Source organism: Leopardus geoffroyi, chromosome C3 (genome assembly GCF_018350155.1).
Source record: "Leopardus geoffroyi isolate Oge1 chromosome C3, O.geoffroyi_Oge1_pat1.0, whole genome shotgun sequence".
Classification (NCBI taxonomy): domain Eukaryota; kingdom Metazoa; phylum Chordata; class Mammalia; order Carnivora; family Felidae; genus Leopardus; species Leopardus geoffroyi.
The window spans coordinates 44,093,666-44,116,550 of record NC_059338.1 but is presented as its reverse complement, the minus strand read 5'-3'; the positions used below and the strand labels follow the sequence as shown (position 1 = coordinate 44,116,550).

Below are 22,885 nucleotides of genomic sequence, written 5' to 3'. Positions count from 1 at the left end.
TTTAGGGGTGCCTGGATGGCTCAGTTAAGCATCTGACTCTTGATATCAGCTCAGGTCATGAGCTCATGGTTCATGGGTTTGAGCCTGTATTAGGCTCTGCACTGACAGTGCAGAGTCTCCTTAGGATTCTCTCTCTGACCCTCCCCCACTCCACTCTCTCGAACATTAAAAAAAAGGTATAAAAATTTATAACAGTATCTTCTTTGTACCATCCTTTATAATGCAAAAATGGTTTTTTAAAGTTTCTAATCCTAGTCAAAATTGAACCAGAATTAGTTTTTACTGCATCTGGTGGTCCTATTGTATAAACAAGCCATTAGCTAAACGTACTGTATTTAAACTGTTCCCAAGAAACACTGACGAATTTTTTTGTTGATTTTAACACTTCAAATATATTAAGTGGAAAAATCAGCTGTCCTATTAAGACATTTTTACTCTGATTGCTCGTGAAATGAGGTTTACTGAGGTAACTACATTTCCTGTAAAGCAGATGAGGACACACTCTACAACCTGAAAAATACTATTATTTCACAGGCGATCCTAGTGACCAGAGTTAATGGGTAGATTGGTAATGGGTCTTGTGTGAGCAAGTAGTCTCAAATGACAACTTAAAAGAATCACCAAATTATTCAAACTCAATTATCTTGAACCTTGCAGTGAATCAAGCACTAAGTCACAATCCTGGATATGTGACAAAAGATGACAGCCTTACCGCTTGTACTTCTTGTTCTTCCTTTCTTGAATAATAGTCTTTCAAGTTGGCTCCTCGATCCCATGTGGGCCCAGGAGGACCATAGCCAGAGGCCCCAACTCCAGAATTATTTTCTATTAAGGAAAGAAATTTAGTGTTCTCTTAATGAATCAAACTGTAGGAAGATCCTAAAACATTACAAAAGAATATTCTTAGAGCTTGGCATTCTGTAATTAGAAAGCCAAAGTTTCAATTATTTGGAAACGGGCCCCAAATCTTCATGACTTACTTAAAAAGTGTTTCATGATTGGAGTATAGGTCTAAATTGATAATCTCAAGGCTTGTATGTAGAGGGGGGCTCCTGGCAATGATCATAAGTTACTGACAATCTAGCACACATTTTCAAGTTGATTAAACTTGATGCCTGATTAAATTTGTTAAAACTGCTTCTTTGCTAACTATGACCTTGAGAGAAACTGTTAGCACTAGTGATGGGGATTAGGAGAAGCTGAAAAGGTATAAGAAAGTGATGAATCTTGGTAGGAAAGCAGAGAAAGATAGTTAATAGAGAAATATAGTGAATATTGCCTATTAGCTCTACAAAGATTATGACATCCTTTTTAAAAAATTTACTCCTCACAACAATCTTCTTACAAAGTAAATACTACTGTTATTCTCATTTCATAAATGTTGGATCTGAGACTTAAGCAGCTTGACCAAGATCCTAGTAAATCTTTCCTATACTGGGCAGACCAATAAAAGCTTTGGTAGTAATATACAGAATTCAGCAACACTTTGGATCCATAAAGTAAACAAGTCTACAATATATCTGGGAGGAATTAGTCAGAAACAAGAAAGGGCAACAGGGGTGTCTGGGTGGCCCAGTGGGTTAGGCATCCAACTCTTGGTTTCAGCTCGGGTCATGATCTCACAGCTTCATGAGTTCAAGCCCCGCATTAGGCTCTGTGAGGGTGGTGTGGAGCCTGCTTGGGATTCTCTCTCTCTCCCTCTCTCTGCCCCCTGCCCACTCACGCTCTCTCTCTCTCAAAAATTAAACTTGGAACAGATAAATAAAATAAAATAGGAAAATAAAAATAAAAATAAAAAAGAAAGGGCAATAAACAAGACCCTTTAATCAAATGTTCTAGCCTGTGCAAAATCTAGCCAGAGATAAAAATTCGAAGCTGGAGCTCCTGGGAGGCTCAGTCGGTTGAGCATCCAACTCTTGATTTTGGCTCAGGTCATGAGCTCACGGTCTCATGGTGAGTTCTGAGCCCCGCACTGGGCTCTGCACTGAAGAGTGTGGGGCCAGACTGGCATTCTCGCTCTCCCTCTCTCTGCCCTGCCCTCACTCTCTGAGATGCATGCTCTCAAAATAATTTCAACTTTAAGAAAAAATTTGTAAAAGCTAACAACAGCTAAGGAATCAGGCTATATACCATGCTTAATAAGAGAAATCACTGGTGGTATTTGTAAACTTACGAAGCCCCTGCATTCTCTCAACATTATGAGTTTACTACAGTAATTTCTTTCTATCCAAATGAGAAAGAGATGATAACTAAGCAGGATCATGTGTATCTTATCCACTGTCATACATGCACTTTCAAGTCCCTTACCTGCCTTAAGAGCCAAATGGGGAGGAAGAGGTCCTCCCATGGTTGCTGGTAAACTTTCGCCCGCATTTGCCGTGGCATCAGGTGTATCAGTAAGTGGAGGTGGGGGAGGTGCTACCTGCAAGAGGAAGAGACAAGGTGGTGTAATTTCACCCTCACAGGGACTAGTAAATTCTTTCACATAAAGGAAGTCCACATGTCACCCCTTCGTATCTTCATAATATTAGTATCTTTGTTTTCAGTGATTAAAAAACTATTATGTTCTCACTTGAGGCAGAAAAAAGGGTAGTAAAATTATTCATAATTCTGCAGCTGGAGATTTTATATGTAAACAAATAACAGTTTTTCCCAAAAAAGTCCAATTAGTTTATGATATATAGTTAATCTTTTTCCACTCAGTAGTTTTATAAATACATTCCACATTCAAGAAGCATCTGTCGGGACCCTTTCTATGTAGTTCTGGGTACTGAGGAAAAAATGAACAAAAGAGACAGCTGTCCTGTATTTACAGAGTATTATAATTCTACATTCTTACAAAGCTAAACAACACATAATAGGTCAAGGACAATACTGCCAAGAAAAATTACGCAGAAAATAAAAGGGACACTATGCGAGACCACTATTTAAATGAAGTGAACTAGGAAAGTCATACTCCTAAGTGACTTGAAGAGAGAGATGAAACCGAGGAGACAACCAAGCGTATGGGTAGAAAAGACTTCCAGTTGTCTTATATACATTGTATATAAAATGTAAAATATTTTACATACATCTTTTACTTCTTTAAATATTAATCTACATGAATTTTAATGACTTACTACTCCAATGGATGGAAGTAGTACGCATAACTTAGGCAATACCACGTTGATGAACATTTAGCTTGTAGCCGATCTTAAATTATAGAACAACACTGCCACAGACTCTTTGTACTTTAGCTTCTTTCAGGAAAGATTCACTTAAGTGAAATGCCTGAAGAGTGCCTAGGTGGCTCAGTCAGTTAAACCTCAACTTCAGCTCAAGTCATGGTCTCATGGCTTGTGAGTTCAAGCCCCACATTGGGCTCTGTGCTGACAGCTCAGAGCCTGGAGCCTGCTTTAGATTCTGTATCAGTCTCTCTCTGCCCCTCCCTTGCTGTCTAATATAAATAAACATTAAAAAAAAGTGAAATTCCTGGGTTAAAAGGCATCAACACCTGGGGTGCCTGGCTGGCTCAGTTGGTGGAGCGTAGACTCTTGATCTCAGGGTTGTGGGTTCAAGCCCCATGTTGGGTGTAGGGATTACTTAAAAATAAATTTTTTTAAATCTAAAAGGCATCAACATTTTAAAAAGCACCACGGTGCATTACAGAAAAATTGCGATTCTATATGTGCACCAGCACTATATATATATGACAATCTATTTCTTTACATCTTCAATTCTGGAAATTATAGCAAGTGTTTTATACCTGTACCAATATTAGCTCAGTTTTTTGTTATAACAGCCTATTATTTTAATTTACATTTCCTTTGCCTATTATTCTATCTGGATATCCATTGTTCTCATTAATTTCTAAGAATTTAACATTTCAGTGCTATTAATTCTTTGTCATACAAGTTGCAAATAAGTTTTACTGTCCTTTTCCTTTTTTAATTTTGTTACTACTGCTTACTGTCCAAAAAGGTTATTTTGTTTTTGTTTCTTGATCAAATCTAGTTTCTTCTTGTGCTAGCCTCCATAAGATGGCCTCTCCTGTCCAAAACCTGTTCTGCATTATTTTATATATATTTTAATTTAGAAATAGTATTATGTAAATATAATTACCATAATCTTACAATAGTTAAAAGTCTTCATTAATATGTGGTAGGATTAGCTGGTATACTTTCAAATTCTTGGCTATTTTTCAGCAATTATTTTTCCTAATTAACTTAAAAAAATTTTTTTAAATGTTTATTTATTCTTGAGAGAGAGGAGACAGAATGTGAACAGGGGAAGGGCAGAGAGAGAGGGAGAGAGAGAATCTGAAGCAGTCTCCAGGCTCTGAGTTGTCAGCACAGAGCCCAACATGGGGCTCAAACCCACGAACCGCGAGATCATGACCTGAGCCAAAGTTGGACGCTCAACCAACTGAGCCACCCAGGCGCACCCCTAATTAACTTTTTAAATCTAATTCATCAAATAATGTTAAATTTATACAATTTACTCAAGGAGAATGGCCTTCCTAACAAGGAACTGATTGACATGATAATGCAACCTCCCACCCAGAAACACGGTATGGCTCTATATTTCATCAAGTCTTCTATCTGTTAAGACAATTCTCCATGAATATCTGTGGCTCTCCAAGTCTTGTTTAAACATCTTTTCAAAGAGGTTTGAATAGCAAATAATAACCTTGGAAGGCAGAGGTAAGATCTTACTCCAGGGTAGGGAGCAGATTTATTTCCTAATGAGGATAGTAAAAAAGATAGGTTGCAGTTTTGCCAGCAGCTCCTTTTTTTTTTTTTTTAAAGACTGACAGTTTCTTAAACTCCAAGTACCTCAAGTGTAATACCAATTAACTGTGCCCTCAGGATCTACCTGGACCTGCTCCATATTGTCCCCAAAAGATTTAAGGACATGGGGGGGAGAGGGGAATACAAACATGAAGCTCATGCTGCCTGCTATCCCATGAGTAGTAAACATCCTTTGTCTCTAACCCAGAAGTCTTGTGTCTTCTGCCATTAGGCTGAATCATTAGATTGCAAGTATGGTAAAATCTCTTTAAGATTTAACACTATCCTTCAGTAAAAATCTGTCACATTGAGAGTAATGGCAGTGGTAGTGGACACATCGGGTCTTGTCTTAACTTTACAACTATCTGCAAAGAAGAATTGGTTTTGAGTTTTTCCCCCTAATCCACTGGGAGTAAAATTTTTGTAAATACAATGAAAATGAACTGCTAGAAATATAAATCAGACATACAAAATACAAGCCCAAGTTCTCTAATTATTATAGTCAACAAATGTAAAACTGCTGTCACTCTATTAGCATTTCTAATTGTGCACTCCTTTTTATACTTACCACCATAACAAACATTTTGAGCAGCGCTGCTCCATGTTTTTATACCTGTTTTTAGTATTTACTATTATTTTTACTATTGTTTAAAGATTTTACTTATTTTTAATTGTTTTAACATTTATTCATTTTTGAGAGACAGAGGACTGTGAATGGGGGAGGGGCAGAGAGTAGGGTAAAGAGATTCTGAAAGCAGGCTCCAGGCTCTGAGCTGTCAGCACTCACGAACCATAAGATCATGACCTGAGCCAGAGTCAGATGCTTAACCGACCTGAGCCACCCAGATGCCCCTAAAGATTTTATTTTTAAGTAATCTCTACACCATCGTGGGGCTCAAACTCACAATCCTGAGATTAAGAGTTGCACGCTTCACTGTCTGAGCCAGACAGCTACCCCTACTATTATTTTTAGAGGACACTTTTCAACATGCCAAGAAGTATTTTTCTACTTCATTTCCTTAGTACTTTATTTGTAATAAGCATTTTATTTTATCAAATGCTTTTTTTATTTCAAAAAAAAAATTTTTTTTAACGTTTATTTACTTTTGAGACAGAGAGAGACTAGAGCATGAAAGGGGGAGGGTCAGAGAGAGAGGGAGACACAGAATCTGAAACAGGCTCCAGGCTCTGAGCTATCAGCACAGAGCCCAACACGGGGCTTGAACTCACGAACCGCGAGATCATGACAAGAGCCGAAGTTGGACGCTTAACCGACTGAGCCACCCAGGCGCCCCTCAAATGCTTTTTTTTAAACCTCCACTAACTCAACCACTGAGTAGTTAGCATTTTTCTCTCAAAAAACTCAATGTGATGTAGCTAGAAAGTTTGACTACACGGTTTTGCTTCAGATGTACTGGAGGTGTCATGTAAGATATGGTATGTACACCATACTACTTTTCTAAAATATGAAAAGTTTGAATTCTCAAACCCACCTAAGCACATGGTTTTTTGATAAAGGAATATGAATCTGTAGTATTTACTATTGTCTTAATTAACCTTGGGATGGATTATTTATCTTTTGAAAGGGTTATTTAAAATTTTTACTCATCACTTTTACTTCTTTCTAATTCTACAAAATTTCTGATTTTATCTTTATTAATTTCTTCTTACTCTAAGTCTGTTCTATTTTCCTGAGCTGAAAATCACTAGTTTACTCATTTAAAAAAAAAAAAACTATTTCTTATGCAATAATACAAGTATTTGATGTTTCTTTGAGTAAATGACAATTCCTCTGGCCTTCCAGAGTTCTGACACTGTTAAACAGCCTGTAATTTTCAATTTTCATTTAAAACCAAGTGTTTAAATTTCCTAATGTTTAGGATTGTTTTGGTCCCTTTGCTACTTTCTCACATTACCATTTTAGTCTTGCCAATATACACATAAGCATTTTTAATAGTAAGTGGGGATTGGTATGTTGTGAACTGTATTTTCTGCTTTCTTAAAGTTTATTTTGATATTAATACTGTTACTCCCATTTTATTTTGTACTTCATTTGCCTAGTATAGCTTTACTCTCGTCTTTACTTTCAATCTTTCTAATTGGAAGACTTCTTTATTTTATAAAGATAGCACATAGTTTGAGGCACAGTGTTCTTCCAAGGTTAGGGCTGTGAAGGCACAGTACAGTTTATTCTAGGGACAGCTCTAACAGCCAAGTTCCAGGAAAAGAAAAACAGTCGGCAACACTGGTGCTGATTTGTCTTTCTTTCCACCACCTTGCCCACTCCATGTCCAAAATGCTGTTCTACCTCATTCTGTATCTATGTAAACTTAAAAGAAAAATCTCTTCCTCAAGACTTGAGGTGTTTGGGTGGGATAACTTCCTGTTTTGCAGTGATGAAGAGTGTTACAAATGGAATGCTTCTAAATCTCCCCAAAATTAGTATTTTGAAATTTAACCTCCAATGTGATATTAGGAAGCAGGCCCTTTGGAAGGTGATTAGGTCTTAGGGGAGGGGTCCACATGAAAGAGATTGGTGCCTTATTGAAAACGAGAGAGCTCTCTTGCTTTTTCTGCCACGTGAGGATATAGTGAGAGGAGAGCCTCACCAGACACTGAATCAGCCAGAACCCAAGACTTACACTTCCCAACTTTCAGAAGTGTGAGAAATATGTTCCTGTTGTTTATAAGCCACCCAGTTTATGGTACTTTGTTAGAGCAGCCTGAACCGAATAGGAAGGATTTTCTCTAAATCTTTAAATTTCTTGATCAATGAAGATGAAGGTAGAGGGAAAGAGGGTATTAACCACCTGTCTCTACACTTTGTGGAGTGGCCCTGGCCAGCTCAGTCTGTGACAGTTTTGAGTCCCCTATGGAGGATGACCAGTGTCTCCTTGTTAAAAGTACACATCCTGTTCACTACTTTCAAGATCAAGAGACATATGTGACCTGCCTAACACAGAGAAACAGACACAGAGAATTAGGCAAAATGAGACAGAAGAACATGTCACAAATGAAAGAACAAACCACAGCAAGAGACCTAAGCAAAACAGGTATAAGTAACATGCCTGATAGAGATTTTACAGTAATGACCATAAAGACACTCTCTGGACTTGAGAAAAGAGTTGAGGACATCAGTGAGACCCTTAAGAAAGATCCTGAAAACAAAATAGAACCAGAGATGAAGATGGAATAAATGGCAGGCTGGAAGTAGAGGAAAAAATTAAGTAGAAAATGGAGGAATGGAAAGTAATCAAGCTGAACAAATGACAGAAAAAAAAGAATTATGCAAAATGAGAACAGACTCAGGGAACTCAGTGATTCCATCACGCACAATAACATACATAGTACAGGGATCCCAGAAGAAGAGTGAGAAAGGAGGGTAGGAAATTTATTTGAAGAAATAATAGCTAAAAACTTCCCTAATCTGGGGAAGGAAACAGATATCTAGACCCGGGAGACACAGAGATCCCCAACAAAAATCAACCAAAGGAAGTCCACACCAAGACATAACCATCAAAATGGCAAAAAGTAGAGATAAAGGAAAAAAAAAATTAAAAGCAAGAGAAAAGAAGACAGGTACATATACAAAAGAAAACCCATGAGGCTATTAGTGGATTTTCCAGCAGAATTTTTGGCAGTCTGAAGGGACTGGCATGATATAGTCAAAGTGCTGAAAGGGAAAAAATTTACAGCCAAGAATATTCTACCAAGGAAGTCTATCTATTTGGAACAGAAGGACAGATAAAGAGCTCCTCAGACAAATAAAAACTAAAGGAGTTCAAGATGACTAAGCCAACCCTACAAGAAATATCAAAGAGAACTGTTAAGAGTGGAAAGGAAAAGACCATTAAGTATGAAAAGTAGGAAACACAGAACCAGTAAAAATAAGTATTTCTATAAAAAGTCAGTCAAGGGATTCACAAAATAAAAGGATGTAAAATAGGACACTATATACATAAAATGTGGGGGTTGGAGAGGCGTAAAGAATGGGTTTTTAACATGTTTTTGTAGTTTTTCTTTCTCTCTTTCATGGTTTGCTGGGTTACTTCTGTGATATACTTGGATTGTTTTCTCTTTATTCTTTGCACATCTGTTAGTAGTTTTAATTTGTGGTTGCCATTAGATTGTATATACCTTCCACATATATCAGTCTGTATTAAGTTGATGGGTTGCTGCTTGGGATTCTCTCTCTCTCCCTCTCTCTCTCTCTCTCCTCCCCCCCCCCCTTAAAAAAATAACTGAACAAAAAACTTCTGGGGGTGCCTCCATGGCTCAGTCAGTCAAGAAATCTGACTTCACCTCAGGTCATGATCTCACAGCTTGTGAGTTTTGACCCCTGCATTGGGCTTGGCACTGACAGTGCAGAGCCTGCCTGGGATCTCTCCCTCTCTCTCGGCCCCTCCCCACCTTGTGGGCATACACTCTCTCAATATAAATAAATAAACTAAAAAAAACAAAAACAACTTTTAACAAATTAAAAATTAAGTAAATAAATAAAAACAAAAAGCTTCTGCACAGCAAAGGAAACAAACTACAAGACAACCAAGGGAATGCGAGAAGATATTTGCAAATGACATACCCAATAAATGTTAGTATCCAAAATATATAAAGAACTGCTACAACTCAACACCCAAAAAATAAATAATCCAATTAAAAAATGGGTAGAAGACATGAACACACATTTCTCTAAAGACATCCAGAGGGCCAACAGACATATGAAAAGATGTTCAACGTCACTCATCATCAAGAAAATACAAATCGAAACCATAAGATATCACCTTGGACTTATCAGAATGGCTAAAATCAAAAACACAAGAAACAACAAGTGTTGTTGAGGATGTGGAGAAAAAGGAACCCTCCTGCACTGTTTGTAGGAATGCAAACTGGTGTAGCCACTGTGAAAGACCTGTATGGAGGTTCCTCAAAAAATTAAAAATATCAACTAGTGATCCAGTAATTGTACAAGGTATTTACCCAAAGAATTCGAAAACACTAATTTGAGAGAATATATGCACCCTTCTGTTTACCACAGGATTATTTACAATAGCCAAATTATGGTAGCAGCCCAAATGTGCATTAGGATTCTCTCTCCCCCACCCACACCCCTCTCCCCTGCTCGTGCTTTCTCTAAACAAAAAAACAAACCCTGACAGATCTCACATTCCAAGACCCACAAGATGGTAGCAATCTGTAAAATGCCTCTTAAAGGGCTTGTATGCTTGGACTCACCTGCCCCAAGGCTCAACTCAGAAGTAGCCAATTGCACCGAGTTAAAGTGAAAGGAGGCAAGGTACTTGCTTATATTAAAACCTTGGCCCAAGGGGCAGGTATCTAATTTAACACACACATCTAGAAATCTGTACCCAGGAATGGAGACCAGTGAGTGCTGTCTTTGCATGCTTCAGAGCACCAGTACCTCTCAGAAAAGAACCTTTACACGTGCCTGGTGCCTTAATTTTTGTTGCTGCTGCACAGGGGATGCCTCTTGATCACCTGGCTCTGGAGGCCAGGGAAGCTTGTGTTCCTGGTCACATACGACTGTAATAATGAGCATTACCCAGAAAGGAGCTCAAAAACCTGTCTGTGGCCCCAAATTTCATGACTGCTGCCAGAGGACACCTCGACTTTGCCTGACTCACTCAGATGCCCTGTGCAGCTTATGCTCCTGGGTCTCACAAGTCTGTAACCCATAGAAAAAGTTCTGATTTTTTTCAGTAGAGTTGACACACAATGTTGTATTAGTTTCAGGTATACAACATAATGACTGGATAAGCTTGCTGCAGACAATTCTTGAACAGCTACTGCACCCATAGCACAAAAAGAGGCAACAGACCCAGGAGCTGAGTCTGTCTGTAAAGGAGGCCTACTAGCTAATCATGACTGTGGCCCAAGGAAGAGGCTTCTAATGAAAGAAGCATCTCTTTCATTAGAAATGAAAGGGGCTGACTGTAATCCTTTCCAGAGACTTCTGAGAGAAGGTGCTATCTTTATGTTCTTCTGTTGTGTTCTAGAATGCCAGAGTCTACTGCAGGGAAGCTTTACATTGAGCGCTTTTTGCAGCTAACACCCAGGGATGCCTTCTGATTGCCCTGCTCTGGTGACCAGAGGAGCTTTGCATTCTTGGGGTCCCCTAGGAGGGTGTCAATCAGAGCAGCAGTTCTGGGCAGGTTACAATCCTCAAGGCACTGTACAGACAGTGGACTGAGGCACACCCCCAGTCTTTCTGTGAAGGTCACTTTGCTTGTCCTGAAGCTCCAGACAGAGGGGCAGGCTTCAGGTTGGGCACTCACTGGCTATGGAGCTGCTCTGAAGGAATGTATGCTATGGAAGACATCTTCGTGCTCTCCCTCTCCTTGCTTCAGCTTGCTAGTATCTCCCAGAAAGGAGACTATACGCTTGACTGAAGCCCCCAAATTTGCAAATGCAGCCCAGGGAACACCTACAGATTATCTGGCGTTGGTGGTCAGCAGGGCTTATACTTTTTGGCACCTCAGAACTATACATATCTGCATTACTTTTAGAAGCTGCTGCCCGAGGGTGTGGCTTCTAGTCTGCGAATCTAGGTGCTGAGATCCTACCCTCTGGACACTGAGAGGTCTCAGCATATCCTCAATTACTAGGAGCTATTAAAAATATAACAGGCTGCTTGGTCAAGCACAGAGGTTTGAGAAACAACCAAGAGCTGGGGCAGGGCTGAATGAAAAAGTTCATCTCCTACACAAGGCCACTCCTTCAAGACTTGGGAGAAGTTGTTTCATCTATTGTATAGGAACCAACATAGTGAGGCAAAATGAAGAAACAGTAATACCTGTCAAAAGAACAAGATGAAACCTTAATGAAATGGAACTATGTAATTTACCTGATAAAGTCTTTAAAATAATGGTTATAAAGACACTCTTCAAACTAGGGAGAGGAATGAACACAAAACTTCAACTAAGAGATGGAAAATGAAAGTACGAATTAGGTAAGTCACGAAACTAAGAAATACAATAACTGAACTGAAAAATACAGGAGAGGTGTTTAACAGCAGACCAGATGAAAAAGAAGAAAGAATCAGTGAACTCAAAACCAAGGCAGTGGAATTCACCCAATCAGCAAAAAGGAAAAAAAAGTGAAAAAATGTAAAGATAGCCTAAGGGACTTCAGGAAAACATGAAATGGACTAAGAGCTGTATCATTGGGCTTCAAGGAGAGAGAGAGAGAGAAAGGGGCAGAATTCTTATTTGAAAAAATAATGGTTGAAAATGTTCCTAACCTGGAGAAAGACAAAGATATATTCAAAGTGCTGGGGGAAAAAAAAAATTCCAACCAAAAATACACTACCTGCCAAAGTCATCATTCAGAATTAAAGGAGAGAGAAATTGTTTCCCAGGAAAACAAAAGCTTGAAGTGTTCATGACCACTAAACCGGCCTTACAAGAAATGTTAAAGGGACTTCTTTAAGCTGTAAAGAAAGGGCACTTATTGGTAACAAGAACAAATTATGAAAGAATAAATATCTTTTATACATAAAGCCAGTATGATGGTTAACGACAAAAGTAGTAAAAATAACTATGATTACAATTGGTTAAATGATACACAAAATAAAGAGATATAAAATGTTATCATCAAAAATATGAAATGTGCAGGGCGCCTGGGTGGCTCAGTCAGTTGAGTTTCAACTTCAGCTCAGGTCATAATCTCACAGTTCGTGGGTTCGAGGCCCACGTTGGGCTGTGCTGACAGCTCAGAGCCTGGAGCCTGCTTCAGATTCTGTCTCCCTCTCTCTCTGCCCCTCCCCCACTCACACTCTGTCCTGTCTCTCAAAAATGAATAAACACAAAAATTTTTTTTTTAAATCTAAAATGTGAAGGGAGTAAAAATGTTGAGCTTTAGAACTTAAATTACTGACTTAAGACAGATTGTAGATATGTGTTATATGTAAGCATAAAGGTAATCAAAGCAAAAATGTGAAATAGAGGATAAAGAGAAAGGAATAGGAGCATACCATTAAAGAAAATCTTCAAACCACAAAGAGAGTAAGAGAAGGAACAGATAGAAACTAGAGAAACAGCTAGAAAACAATTAACAGAATGGCAATAAACACACACCTATCCATAATTACTTTCAATGTAAATGGACTAAATTCTCCAATCAAAAAAGAGTGGCTGAATGGATAAAAGAGCACGAACCATTTATAGTTGTCTACAAGAGATACAATATTTTGTGTTATGTTATTTTTATTTAATTTTTGACTAGGCAAGGAACTTTATTTTTTGTCAGCTAGTTTGTCTCGGCGTGGCCTGTAATGGTCAAAGTGTTCACTGCCAAGGATGCCTAAACTTTAGGGTTGTTAAAATGAATGACTGTTCATTGGTTTGTGAACATATTCACTTCTTCAATAACAGAGATGTTGTTTACCCCTAACTTCTTTAAGGAGTACTGAAGTATTTTTTATCATCTACTGGAGACGTTCTATGAACCACTTTATTTCGATAAGCAGTTCCTTTCCCACTAATGTGCATTTGTGCTTGCAGTCTGGCGAGTTTCTCCTGGTTCATGACAGCTTCTTTCATCTTGCTGGAGCAGAAACGGGACCACGGTAGGGGGACTAGGGTTGGTGCTCAGAGGGTCTCCAGGGAACAAGCTGAGATTAGGGGCACACACGGGGGAGAAGCAAGATGGCAGCTAGAGGGAGGTCAGAAGTGATCCAAGAGATACGCTTTAGATTTAAGTACACACACAGAATGAAAGTGAAGGGCAGAAAAAGATATCCCATGCACTGGAAACAAACATTTTCATTTGTCTGGGGTATCGAACTGACAAAATAGCCTTTGAAACAGAGTGTAATAAGAGACAAAGAAGGGTGTTACAAAATGATAAAAGGGTCAATCCAGCAAGAGGATATAGCATTTATAAATATTTCGGCACCCAACGTAGGAGCACCAAACTATATAAAGCAAATATTAACAGATTTAAGACAAAAGGAGTTAATAGTACAATTATAGTAAGGAACTTTAATACCCCAGTTACATCAGTGGATAATCATCCAGACAGAAATCAGTAAGGAAACATTGGATTTAAATAAATGACTTGTTAGAACAGAAGGACTTAACAGAAATTTACAAAATATTTTTAAATAAAGGAAAAGAATCAAACATTTATCTCATTTCCCTGTCTAAATTCTAACTTGGTGTGATTATTGATGAGAAATTTCCTTTTATGTAAGTATTCCAGCTAAAAATCAAAGGAAATTGATAATGAAATAATAAATCTACACAGCAATAATCCACCCCTGCTAATATCACAATTATGTACCTCCTCCTGATAGAAGTATAGAATATTACTTTTGGAGTTTTCTTGTTCTTGCTCTTTCACTCTAATCAAGTCTCAGTCTAATCAAGTCTCTAGATCTAACTACCAATTATGGGAAACAGAGGGGCAGAGAAATGTTTTATGAGACTAAAGAATAAATGATGTGCTTTCTTCAACAAACTGCAAAGAAAAGTAAGAAAGAGGGTGAATTTACTGATTAAAAGAATTATCAATCACTTGCTGTATAAGGACATCATTAGGAGCATGATTTAAACAAACTGTAAAAAATGGATTTATGAAACAAGAAAATCAGAATATAACTGGATGTCTCAGTGGGGGTGCCTGGGTGTCTCAGTTAAGTGTCTGACTCTTGATTTTGATCAGATCATGATCCCAGGGTCCTGGGATCGAGCGCCTTGCACCAGGCTCCTCACAGAGCGTGGAGCCTGCTCAGGATTCTCTCTCCCCACTTCGCCCTTCTACCCTAAACAGGTTTTTCTCTCCCGAAAATAGAAAATAAATAAAAAAATAAACAAATATTTTAAGGTACAGTGATGGAATTATTATTTTTTAAGAGGATTATCTTTTAGATATAAAGTGAAATAGTAACATAAATTATAGGATGTCTGAAATTTGCTTTAAAATAATCTGAAAGTAGAGAAGCCCTTTTGAGAAATACTGCAATTGGATTTTGACAACGTGGATTTGTAATATTATTCTTACTTCTCTACACATTTGAAATTTCTCCCCCTCCTTCAAAATTTAAAAATATCCTTTGCATTTAGAAACAGGCCACTTTTGGCAAGAGCAATTTGTGCAATGAAAGGGCAAATGCTAGATGAAGTGACATGAACAGGATTTGGCAAGGATGAAGAGGTGAGATAAAGATGGTAGCTAGAAGTAGAAATTGGGCTTGTTGTATGACCTTTTTCCAAATTCACCCATTCATCATTCATTCATTCAATCAAAAAACTTCAAGTGCCTGCTGTACAGACCAGAACCATTCTAATGCTACAGACACAGCAATAAACCAAAAAGCAGATAAAAATCCTGCTCGTATGACCTTTTGTTCTCATGTAAGGTCTGGGGAAAATTAGGTTAGAAGAGAATTTTTTATACTATGTACAACTGACATTTTATGCTGGATAATTCTTTGTTGTAGGAGGCTATCTTGTGTATTGTAGGATGTCTGGTAGCATCCCTGGCCTCTATTTACTATATGTCAGTATTGCTGACACCCCCTTCCAGTTGTAACAACTAAAATGACTCCACACATTGCCAAATATCCCTAGGGGACAACATCGCCTTCAGCTGACAAACAATGGGTTGAAATTAGTTAAGTGCTATTGAGAAAAATGAAACAATGAAAGAGAATAAGAAACACAAAAGTCTTGAGGTAGAAAGGTGCTGGAAGATTGAGGAACGGGAAGAAAGCCAGTGTAGCTGGAAAAGAGGAAGTCAGGGAGAAAGTGGCAAATGCATAGACTAGACTGACCTTCCTGCAGATAAGGAGACATCTAAGGGCAAAAAGAAACCCCGCCCTCAAACCCCGAAGACCCTAACAATTATATGCAGGTGTTAAAAAGTGAACAAAAGCTGGTAGATTCTGGAGGTGACTTGCAATGAGAAATCAAGGATAAGCAAAGGCTGTAATTCCTGTTTATTATGGCTTTTAGCCTGAGGAAGACCATGTGAAGCAGCTAAAACTCCCCAGTCTTTCTGGCCTGAAGAATCAGAGAATATGAGCCTGGGGAAACAAACACTGCTAGAAAGTGAGGAGGCAATCCTAAAAGGGAAAGAAGGAATTCTTTGTACAAACTCGCCCAAATCACTGGCTAACCCCTGAACAACACATGTGCAGGACAGACTCTAAGCTGCCTAGCAAAGATCAGAAAACTCAAGGGAGATAGATGGGAGCAGTTACCCAAAAGACAGGGTTTGTAGTTTGAGTTCCAACCAAACTGACAGCACAACAACAAAATCAATAATATTTCAAAAAAATATAACTTACAGTATCTACAACATAATTATCACAATGCCCACGATAAATCCAAAATTACTTGACATACAGAATGAAAAAGGTGAACCAATCTCAAGAGAAAATAAAATCAACAGAGCCCAACCAGGCCCAGATGTTAAAATTTGTAGTCAAAATTTTAAAGCAGCTATTGTAACTATGCTCAATGACATAAAGGAAATTTACATTCATATTATGAACACATGCTATCACGAAAGAAACAGAAAGAAATGCCACCACAGGAATAAAATCTGTTAAAAAAATTAACCACCTGATAATTCTAGGAATAAGACAATGTATGAAATAAAAACTCACTGAATGGACTGGTAACAGCAAAATGGAGTTGACAGAGAAAACAATCCATGAACTTGAAGATAATCAGTTAAAAGTCATTGAATCTGAAGAACAGAAAAAAGGGAAGAAAAGAAAAAGCCTCAGGGACCTATGGGATAATATAAAAAAAGTTTAACACAGGAGTCCCAAAAGGAGCAGAGAAAAAATGAGGCATAAAAAAAATTTGAAGAAATAATAGCCAGATTCCCCAAGTTTGGTAAAAGATAAATTTATAGATTTAAGAATCTCAGCAAATTCCAAGCAGGATTAAGTACAAAGAAAACCATATGGGGGCGCCTGGGTGGCGCAGTCGGTTAAGCGTCCGACTTCAGCCAGGTCACAATCTCGCGGTCCGTGGGTTCGAGCCCCGCATCAGGCTCTGGGCTGATGGCTCAGAGCCTGGAGCCTGCTTCCGATTCTGTGTCTCCCTCTCTCTCTGCCCCTCCCCCGTTCATGCTCTGTCTCTCTCTGTCCCAAAAATAAATAAACGTTGAAAAAAAAAATTTTTTTTTAAATAAAAAAAAAAAAAAAAAAAGAAAACCATATGTAGTCATATATGACATCAAACTGCTGGGAACCGAATAAATAAATAAATACAAAGAAAATAACACATTACATATAAGGAGAAATGATTTGATTATTACTGACTTATCATCAAACAGTGGAAGGAAACAATGGAACTTGAAAGTGCTGAAAGTGGTACTGCAGAATTATACATTCAGCGAAAATATGTGAGAGACAGTAAAATAAAAACATTTTCATACAAAAGAAAACTAAGAGGTTTCTAGATGGCTCAGTGGGTTAAGTGATCTCGCAGTTCATGGGTTTGAGCCCCGCACTGGGCTCTGTGTTGATAGCATGGAGGCTGCTTCAGATCCTCTGTCTCCCTCTCTCTCAAAAATAAATAAACATTAAAAGAAAGAAAGAAAGAAAATTAAGAATCCGCCACAAGCAGACTTACACTTTGAGAGAGAGGAAGAGGTTAAAAGATACAGAATAGGTCATAACAGATAGAGCAGATGCCAGTGTTTCAAATTATAAGATATTTGCAACATTCTTTTCATAGGTGGAAAGAATCTTCAAGATCATCTCCTCTAATCCCTTCATTTTGAAGACTGACCAACCAATGTAATAAAAAATTCTGCAATTATCTAGTGGTACAATATACTAGAAAGTAAGTCTCCTAACTTCTGGGTCAAAACAATGAAAGGGAATAAAACATATATATTAACCTTTACAAACAACGCAAAATATAAACACAGTGACAATAAATTGTTGAAATTGATATAGATATTATTCCTGTAAGTTTTATAAAAACTGAGTATTTCATTTAAGTTACCTTAGGTATTTAAAATTTAAGATCATATAAAAATTCAAATTTTCATTTTTCATTAGATAAAGTTTATTTCTTAAAATCAGTACTAGACAGGAGTCTATGTTGCATATTTACATAATATAAATTATCATGGTATCAAAATGATTATGAATGATTATGCCATTGCATGAAACAGAATTTTCTCTCTGCTGTAATAAGGAACTGCCACTGGGAGTAAACACTGCGTCTTAAAGTGTTACTGATTTTTACATTCTGTTTGAAATGTTATCTTTGGAAGTATACGAAGCACAACAGGCTCTGAAAATTAGTTTATGAATGAATGAAATATATAAAACCACAAATACAAAGATTAAAGGAATTTTTCAAACCCACAAGTCAGGTACATAATGAGAATGAAATCCCAATCTTAGGAAAGCGCTCCAAGAGAACAAGATTCTGAGGTTCACTAAGGAACACGTTAATACATTTGAAAACAACATTGAAAAATCATCATCCCATGTCTCCATATGGCAAGTAATAAAAAATTCTGCAATTATCTAGTCGTACAATATATACAAGGCATGACCTTGTAACATACATTTCAAGTGCTGGGCCATGAGTACTTACCCCAACAGCTGGGACTTCTTCACTCTTTACTTCATTTATCCGAACCAAATAGTTAACAAAATCTCTGGCAGCATTGCTTTGTGCATCTTTTTTATTGGTGGAATTGCCCATGCCAGTGTAATTATAACCTTCCACCCGAACCTTTAATGGTCAGAAAAAAAAATGTATTAAAAGAGATTGACCTGGGTAATTCTGGGATTTAAAAAATTCGTAATTCAATTATGAATTAAGGGATAACAGTTAAATGTTGAAGATATACTCTATAAAAACACTGAGAATAACATCCAGGGAATTCATAGGCTGACTTATAAAAAAGCTTTGTGTTTTCCAGTGATAAACTAATCTAAAAACTATAATTTATGTGGCTCAGATATTCTCTTCTCATGTAACAGAATGTTCCACGTTAAAATCTGATTTTTAAAACCCAAGAACAAGTTCTCCATTTGCATTTATTTTAACTGATTTGACTTGAAGCAATCAAGAATTGCTCTACTTTCTACAGAAATTAGTAAAACCACAAACAGCTGATATGACTTTTCTAACCTGCACTACTGGTACTGTGGAAGTTAAGGAAGACACATCTTCTCACTAGAATTTACCTATCAGATTGTTTTAAAGTAATGCTCCCTTGAAAATGACTTATAATAAAACAGAATAGCAGGCAAGTGACAATAAAGAATGTGCAACACATTATCATTCCCAAACAGAAAACAATGTTCTCTTAACAACAAAATAAGCCGGAAAAAAACCACATCATGGGGGCACCTGGGTGGTTCAGTTGATTGAGCGTCTTTTGATTTTGGTTCAGGTCATAAACCCAGGGTCATGGGATCAAGCTCTGCATCCAGCTTTGTGCTGAGTGTGGAAGCTGCTTAAGATTCCCTGGGGGGGGGGGCACCTAAGTGGCTCAGTCAGTTAAGCACCCGACTTTGGCTCGGGTCATGATCTCACAGTTCGTGAGTTCGAGCCCCACATTGGGCTCTGGGCCAACAGCTCAGAGCCTGGAGGCCACTTCAGATTCTGTCTGCTGCTTGCACTGTCTCTCACATTGTCTCAAAAATAAATAAACATTAAAAAAAAAAAAAAAAAAAGATTCTCTCTCAGGATGCCTGGGTGGCTCAGTCAGTTAAGCGTCTGACTTCAGCTCAGATCATGTTCCCATGATTCCTGGGTTTGAGCCCCATGTCAGGCTCTGTGCTGACAGCTCAGAGCCCGGAGCCTGCTTTGGACTGTGTCTCCCTTTCTCTCTCCCCTTCCCCACCCGTCTCTGTCTCTGAAATAAACATTAAAAAAAAAAAAAAAAAAAAAAAGATTCTCTCTCTCCCTACCTCCCTGTCCCTCTCCCTGGCTCACGCGTGTGCTCTCTAAAATAAAAACAAAATGAAACAAAACTTCACGTAAATGTAAACTGTATTCTGTAGTACCTCACACATGAATTTTTGCCTGTTTTTGTTCCCCACTGCTCTAATTTCATAGGATGGGGTCATCTTCCTTTTGCCACACCAGGCATACAGAAAATTCTTAACATCACCCATGATTCAAGAGTCTTCTTCAGACCTAAGAAAACAGAAATTAAATTGCATTATTTGTAAGAGCAAACATTAGAAATAACCAATAACTGGAATTAACCCAAAATCTAGGTTAAATACAGGATATTCTAGCATGCTACTATTAAAACTGCATGACAAAACTTTTAACGACCAAAGTGGAAGGTCTATGACATGCTAGGTGAAAAAGCAGGATACAAAACTACATGATTTGAACTATATGAAAGTATATATGCATAAATCAAGTCTGAAAAAGAAATATCCCTCAAAATGGTTATCTCTGGGTGACCACAAGTGATTTTGACCTTTTCCTAAAACACATTTGATGAAAGGCGTATGTTTTACATTTTAACTCACTTAATCCTCAGTGACAGATAAAATTATATACTAAACACTTTCTACAGAGGAAGAAAACCAGGGAGGGCATAGAAAGTTTAGGTAACTTTCCCAAGTCACCCACTGTGGAGGCATAAATTCAAACTCGAACTACTATATTAAGAAATGGTCATCAGTTTGTGTATACATCAAACAGTTTACTGGGTAGTCATTCTGAAGTATGTCTCCTAGCAGACTATCCTCCAAGTTGTACACTATATATTACACCAAGAATTCAGTACTTGATCTGAAAACAGTAATCTATTAACTTAAACACCAAATTTCTCCTTTAGGCCTTGTTATTCATTAAAATTTGAGGACATTAAGTTTTCTTGAAGTGCAACATACCATACATGTTGGCACTCTCCCTAAGTCCAGTTTATAAAGACAGCAAAAGATACGGCGCCTGTGAGTCTAAAATCTGATTCTAAATTAAAAATAAGATACAGTACCTGAGACCAAATTTAGATCTAGAGAAAATATGCAAATAAAATTAGTTTGCTGCAAGAAAAAACCCTATTACTAGCATTACACCTCTGTCTTCTGTTAAGTGCATTTTATTAGCACCTAAATCTAATGTCATAAAATTGGACCCTGGTATAAACTTGTTTATTCTGTAGCCACAAACGAACCCTGGGGAAATCCTATTGACTGAAAAGCTGTGGAAAGCTCATGAGGTCTATCTGTAAATTCCACCCCTGAATAATTAATTTAAAAAAACAAGCCCTCACGGTGAATGAGTAACATGAAATATGAAGGACTACACTATCAAATTCCTTCCTCCCCAGCAGTCTCATCTGACGCCATTATAGTCAATATTAACTGTATTGTAATGATGCCCAAATATACACTGAAAATTTAGTCTTTTCTCTTATTTAAGCTCCAAAATCAAGTTCATCCAGCAGCCGCACTAATGTGCGTATATTAACTTGACGTCCCAGTCAAATCAGAATTTAAGTTTCCTCCCCAAATCTGTTCCTCCTTCCCTAGGTCCAAGTGTTTTCATATCCCAAAATGGCACCGCTATCTACCAAGTTACTCCTATCACAACTTGGGAGTCATACACTCCCTTAAGATCCTCCATAGGTATCCGTTGAGAGACCTCAGCATGCGCCAGGCAGTAACCTTAGAGGGTCATCTACAAGAACTATCTTCCTTAGGATAATTGTACAGATAAGACTATTATTATTATCTTCCTTTAGGGAAGAATAAACAGAGACAAAGAATACCTTGCCCCAGAGAAGACAAAGCCCCTAACCGGGAGACCCAGAATTCCAAGCCAGGTAGTCTGCCTCCTGATCTACTACGCAATTTCTGCCTCCAAAACATGTTTGCAATCCATTCGCTTCTCTCCGTCTCCGGCCATCACTACCGCACACCTAGAGTGCTGCAACAACGTCTTCGATCTCATAGCTCTAGATTCCTGCTTCCACTCTGGCCGCCCTAAAATCTATTCTTAATTCCTTCCCACCATACCCCAGTAACATGGCCTTCTTTGTTTCTTCCCAATCTCTGCTCTCAAGCGCAAATTCCTTCTACCTCTGCGATTCTTTTCCTCCCCATCTTTACAGCTGACGCATTCTCAACCTAAGGGCCGAGATATCAGCTCAAAAGTCTACCTCCTCCGAAACGCTTTCTCTTACCACCCTAATCAAAGTAGCTCCCTTGACACCACCTCCCATTTCCTCGAATCTTTTTACTGAAACCCGCAGACGCTTTTTTTCCCCGTTGCCTCCCACTACGACAGAAACCTTCTTGCGGGGGGAGGGGTAGGGACTGTGCCCCACGTGTTTATGGCTCTACCACCCAGCCCGCAGGACAGCGCCCGGTATTTGCTGCCACAATGAATGGAGGGCCCTAAGTGTGTGTGGCGGCATCATGGCGGGCTCACCACCTCGTGATTCCCTCCCCCCTTTCAATAGGCTGCAACAGCGCCACCGCCACGCGCAGACCGGAGGAGGAAGAAGGGTTTGAACGCTTCGGACACCGGACTGGCAATCGCTGGGGAAAGACCCGGACAGCGCAGGCGTGGTGCGGCGAGCCGCGTGCAACCCGCAATCCGGGAACCCGGCGGGCGCCTCGCCCCTTCCCCCATCCCCCACAGCCGCCCGCGCTTCGCAACAAAGCCCGGCTGCAGGAGCGCGGGGCCCCACGCCCCCAACGGGTGGCAAGGACGTCTCTTCCCTACCGCGTTCTCTTCCTGGTGCCAGAAAACACAGCCCTCTTAAGACCGTCCGCAACCGCGGCCTTCCTCAGAGAGACCCGGGGCAAACACCGCAGCTCGCTCGGAGGCGGCGGCGAAATGGCTCCGACAGCGTCGCCAGTGGGGCGGGGCCAGTGCGCGTACGCGTGCGCAGGAAGCGAGCTTGGGACCGAGGGCGCCCGGGGGGAGGGGCGGGGCTGCAGCTCCCTCGCCCCGGGTAGCGTCCCGTCGCTAGGCAGATCTGATCTGCTGCTTTGGGCCTGCAGCGCTGGGCCTGCTGCGCCCCAGCCACAATTCTTCCCGTACTGTGCTACCCACTTTTAACGTTTTTGAGAGTTGGGGATCTGTAGCATTTTGATGTAGCAAAATGTTTCATAGTCTCTATCATAGGACCTTCAGTAG

At 39.1% G+C, this 22,885-nt stretch overlaps 1 protein-coding gene across 1 annotated transcript in view; it reads right to left on the bottom strand.

The window, feature by feature from the left end:
* The window catches only part of DHX9 (DExH-box helicase 9), a 51,845-nt gene extending 29,265 nt beyond the window's left edge, over window positions 1–22,580 (bottom strand). The window contains exons 1-5 of the mRNA XM_045452619.1: window positions 22,469–22,580; window positions 19,783–19,915; window positions 18,359–18,499; window positions 2,308–2,422; window positions 713–825 (exon numbers count right to left, since the gene is read on the bottom strand). Coding sequence (XP_045308575.1) covers window positions 713–825; window positions 2,308–2,422; window positions 18,359–18,499; window positions 19,783–19,893 — 480 coding nt within the window. The 5' untranslated portion in view covers window positions 19,894–19,915; window positions 22,469–22,580. The remainder of the gene's footprint in view (window positions 1–712; window positions 826–2,307; window positions 2,423–18,358; window positions 18,500–19,782; window positions 19,916–22,468) is intronic.
* Window positions 22,581–22,885: the final 305 nt, after the last annotated feature.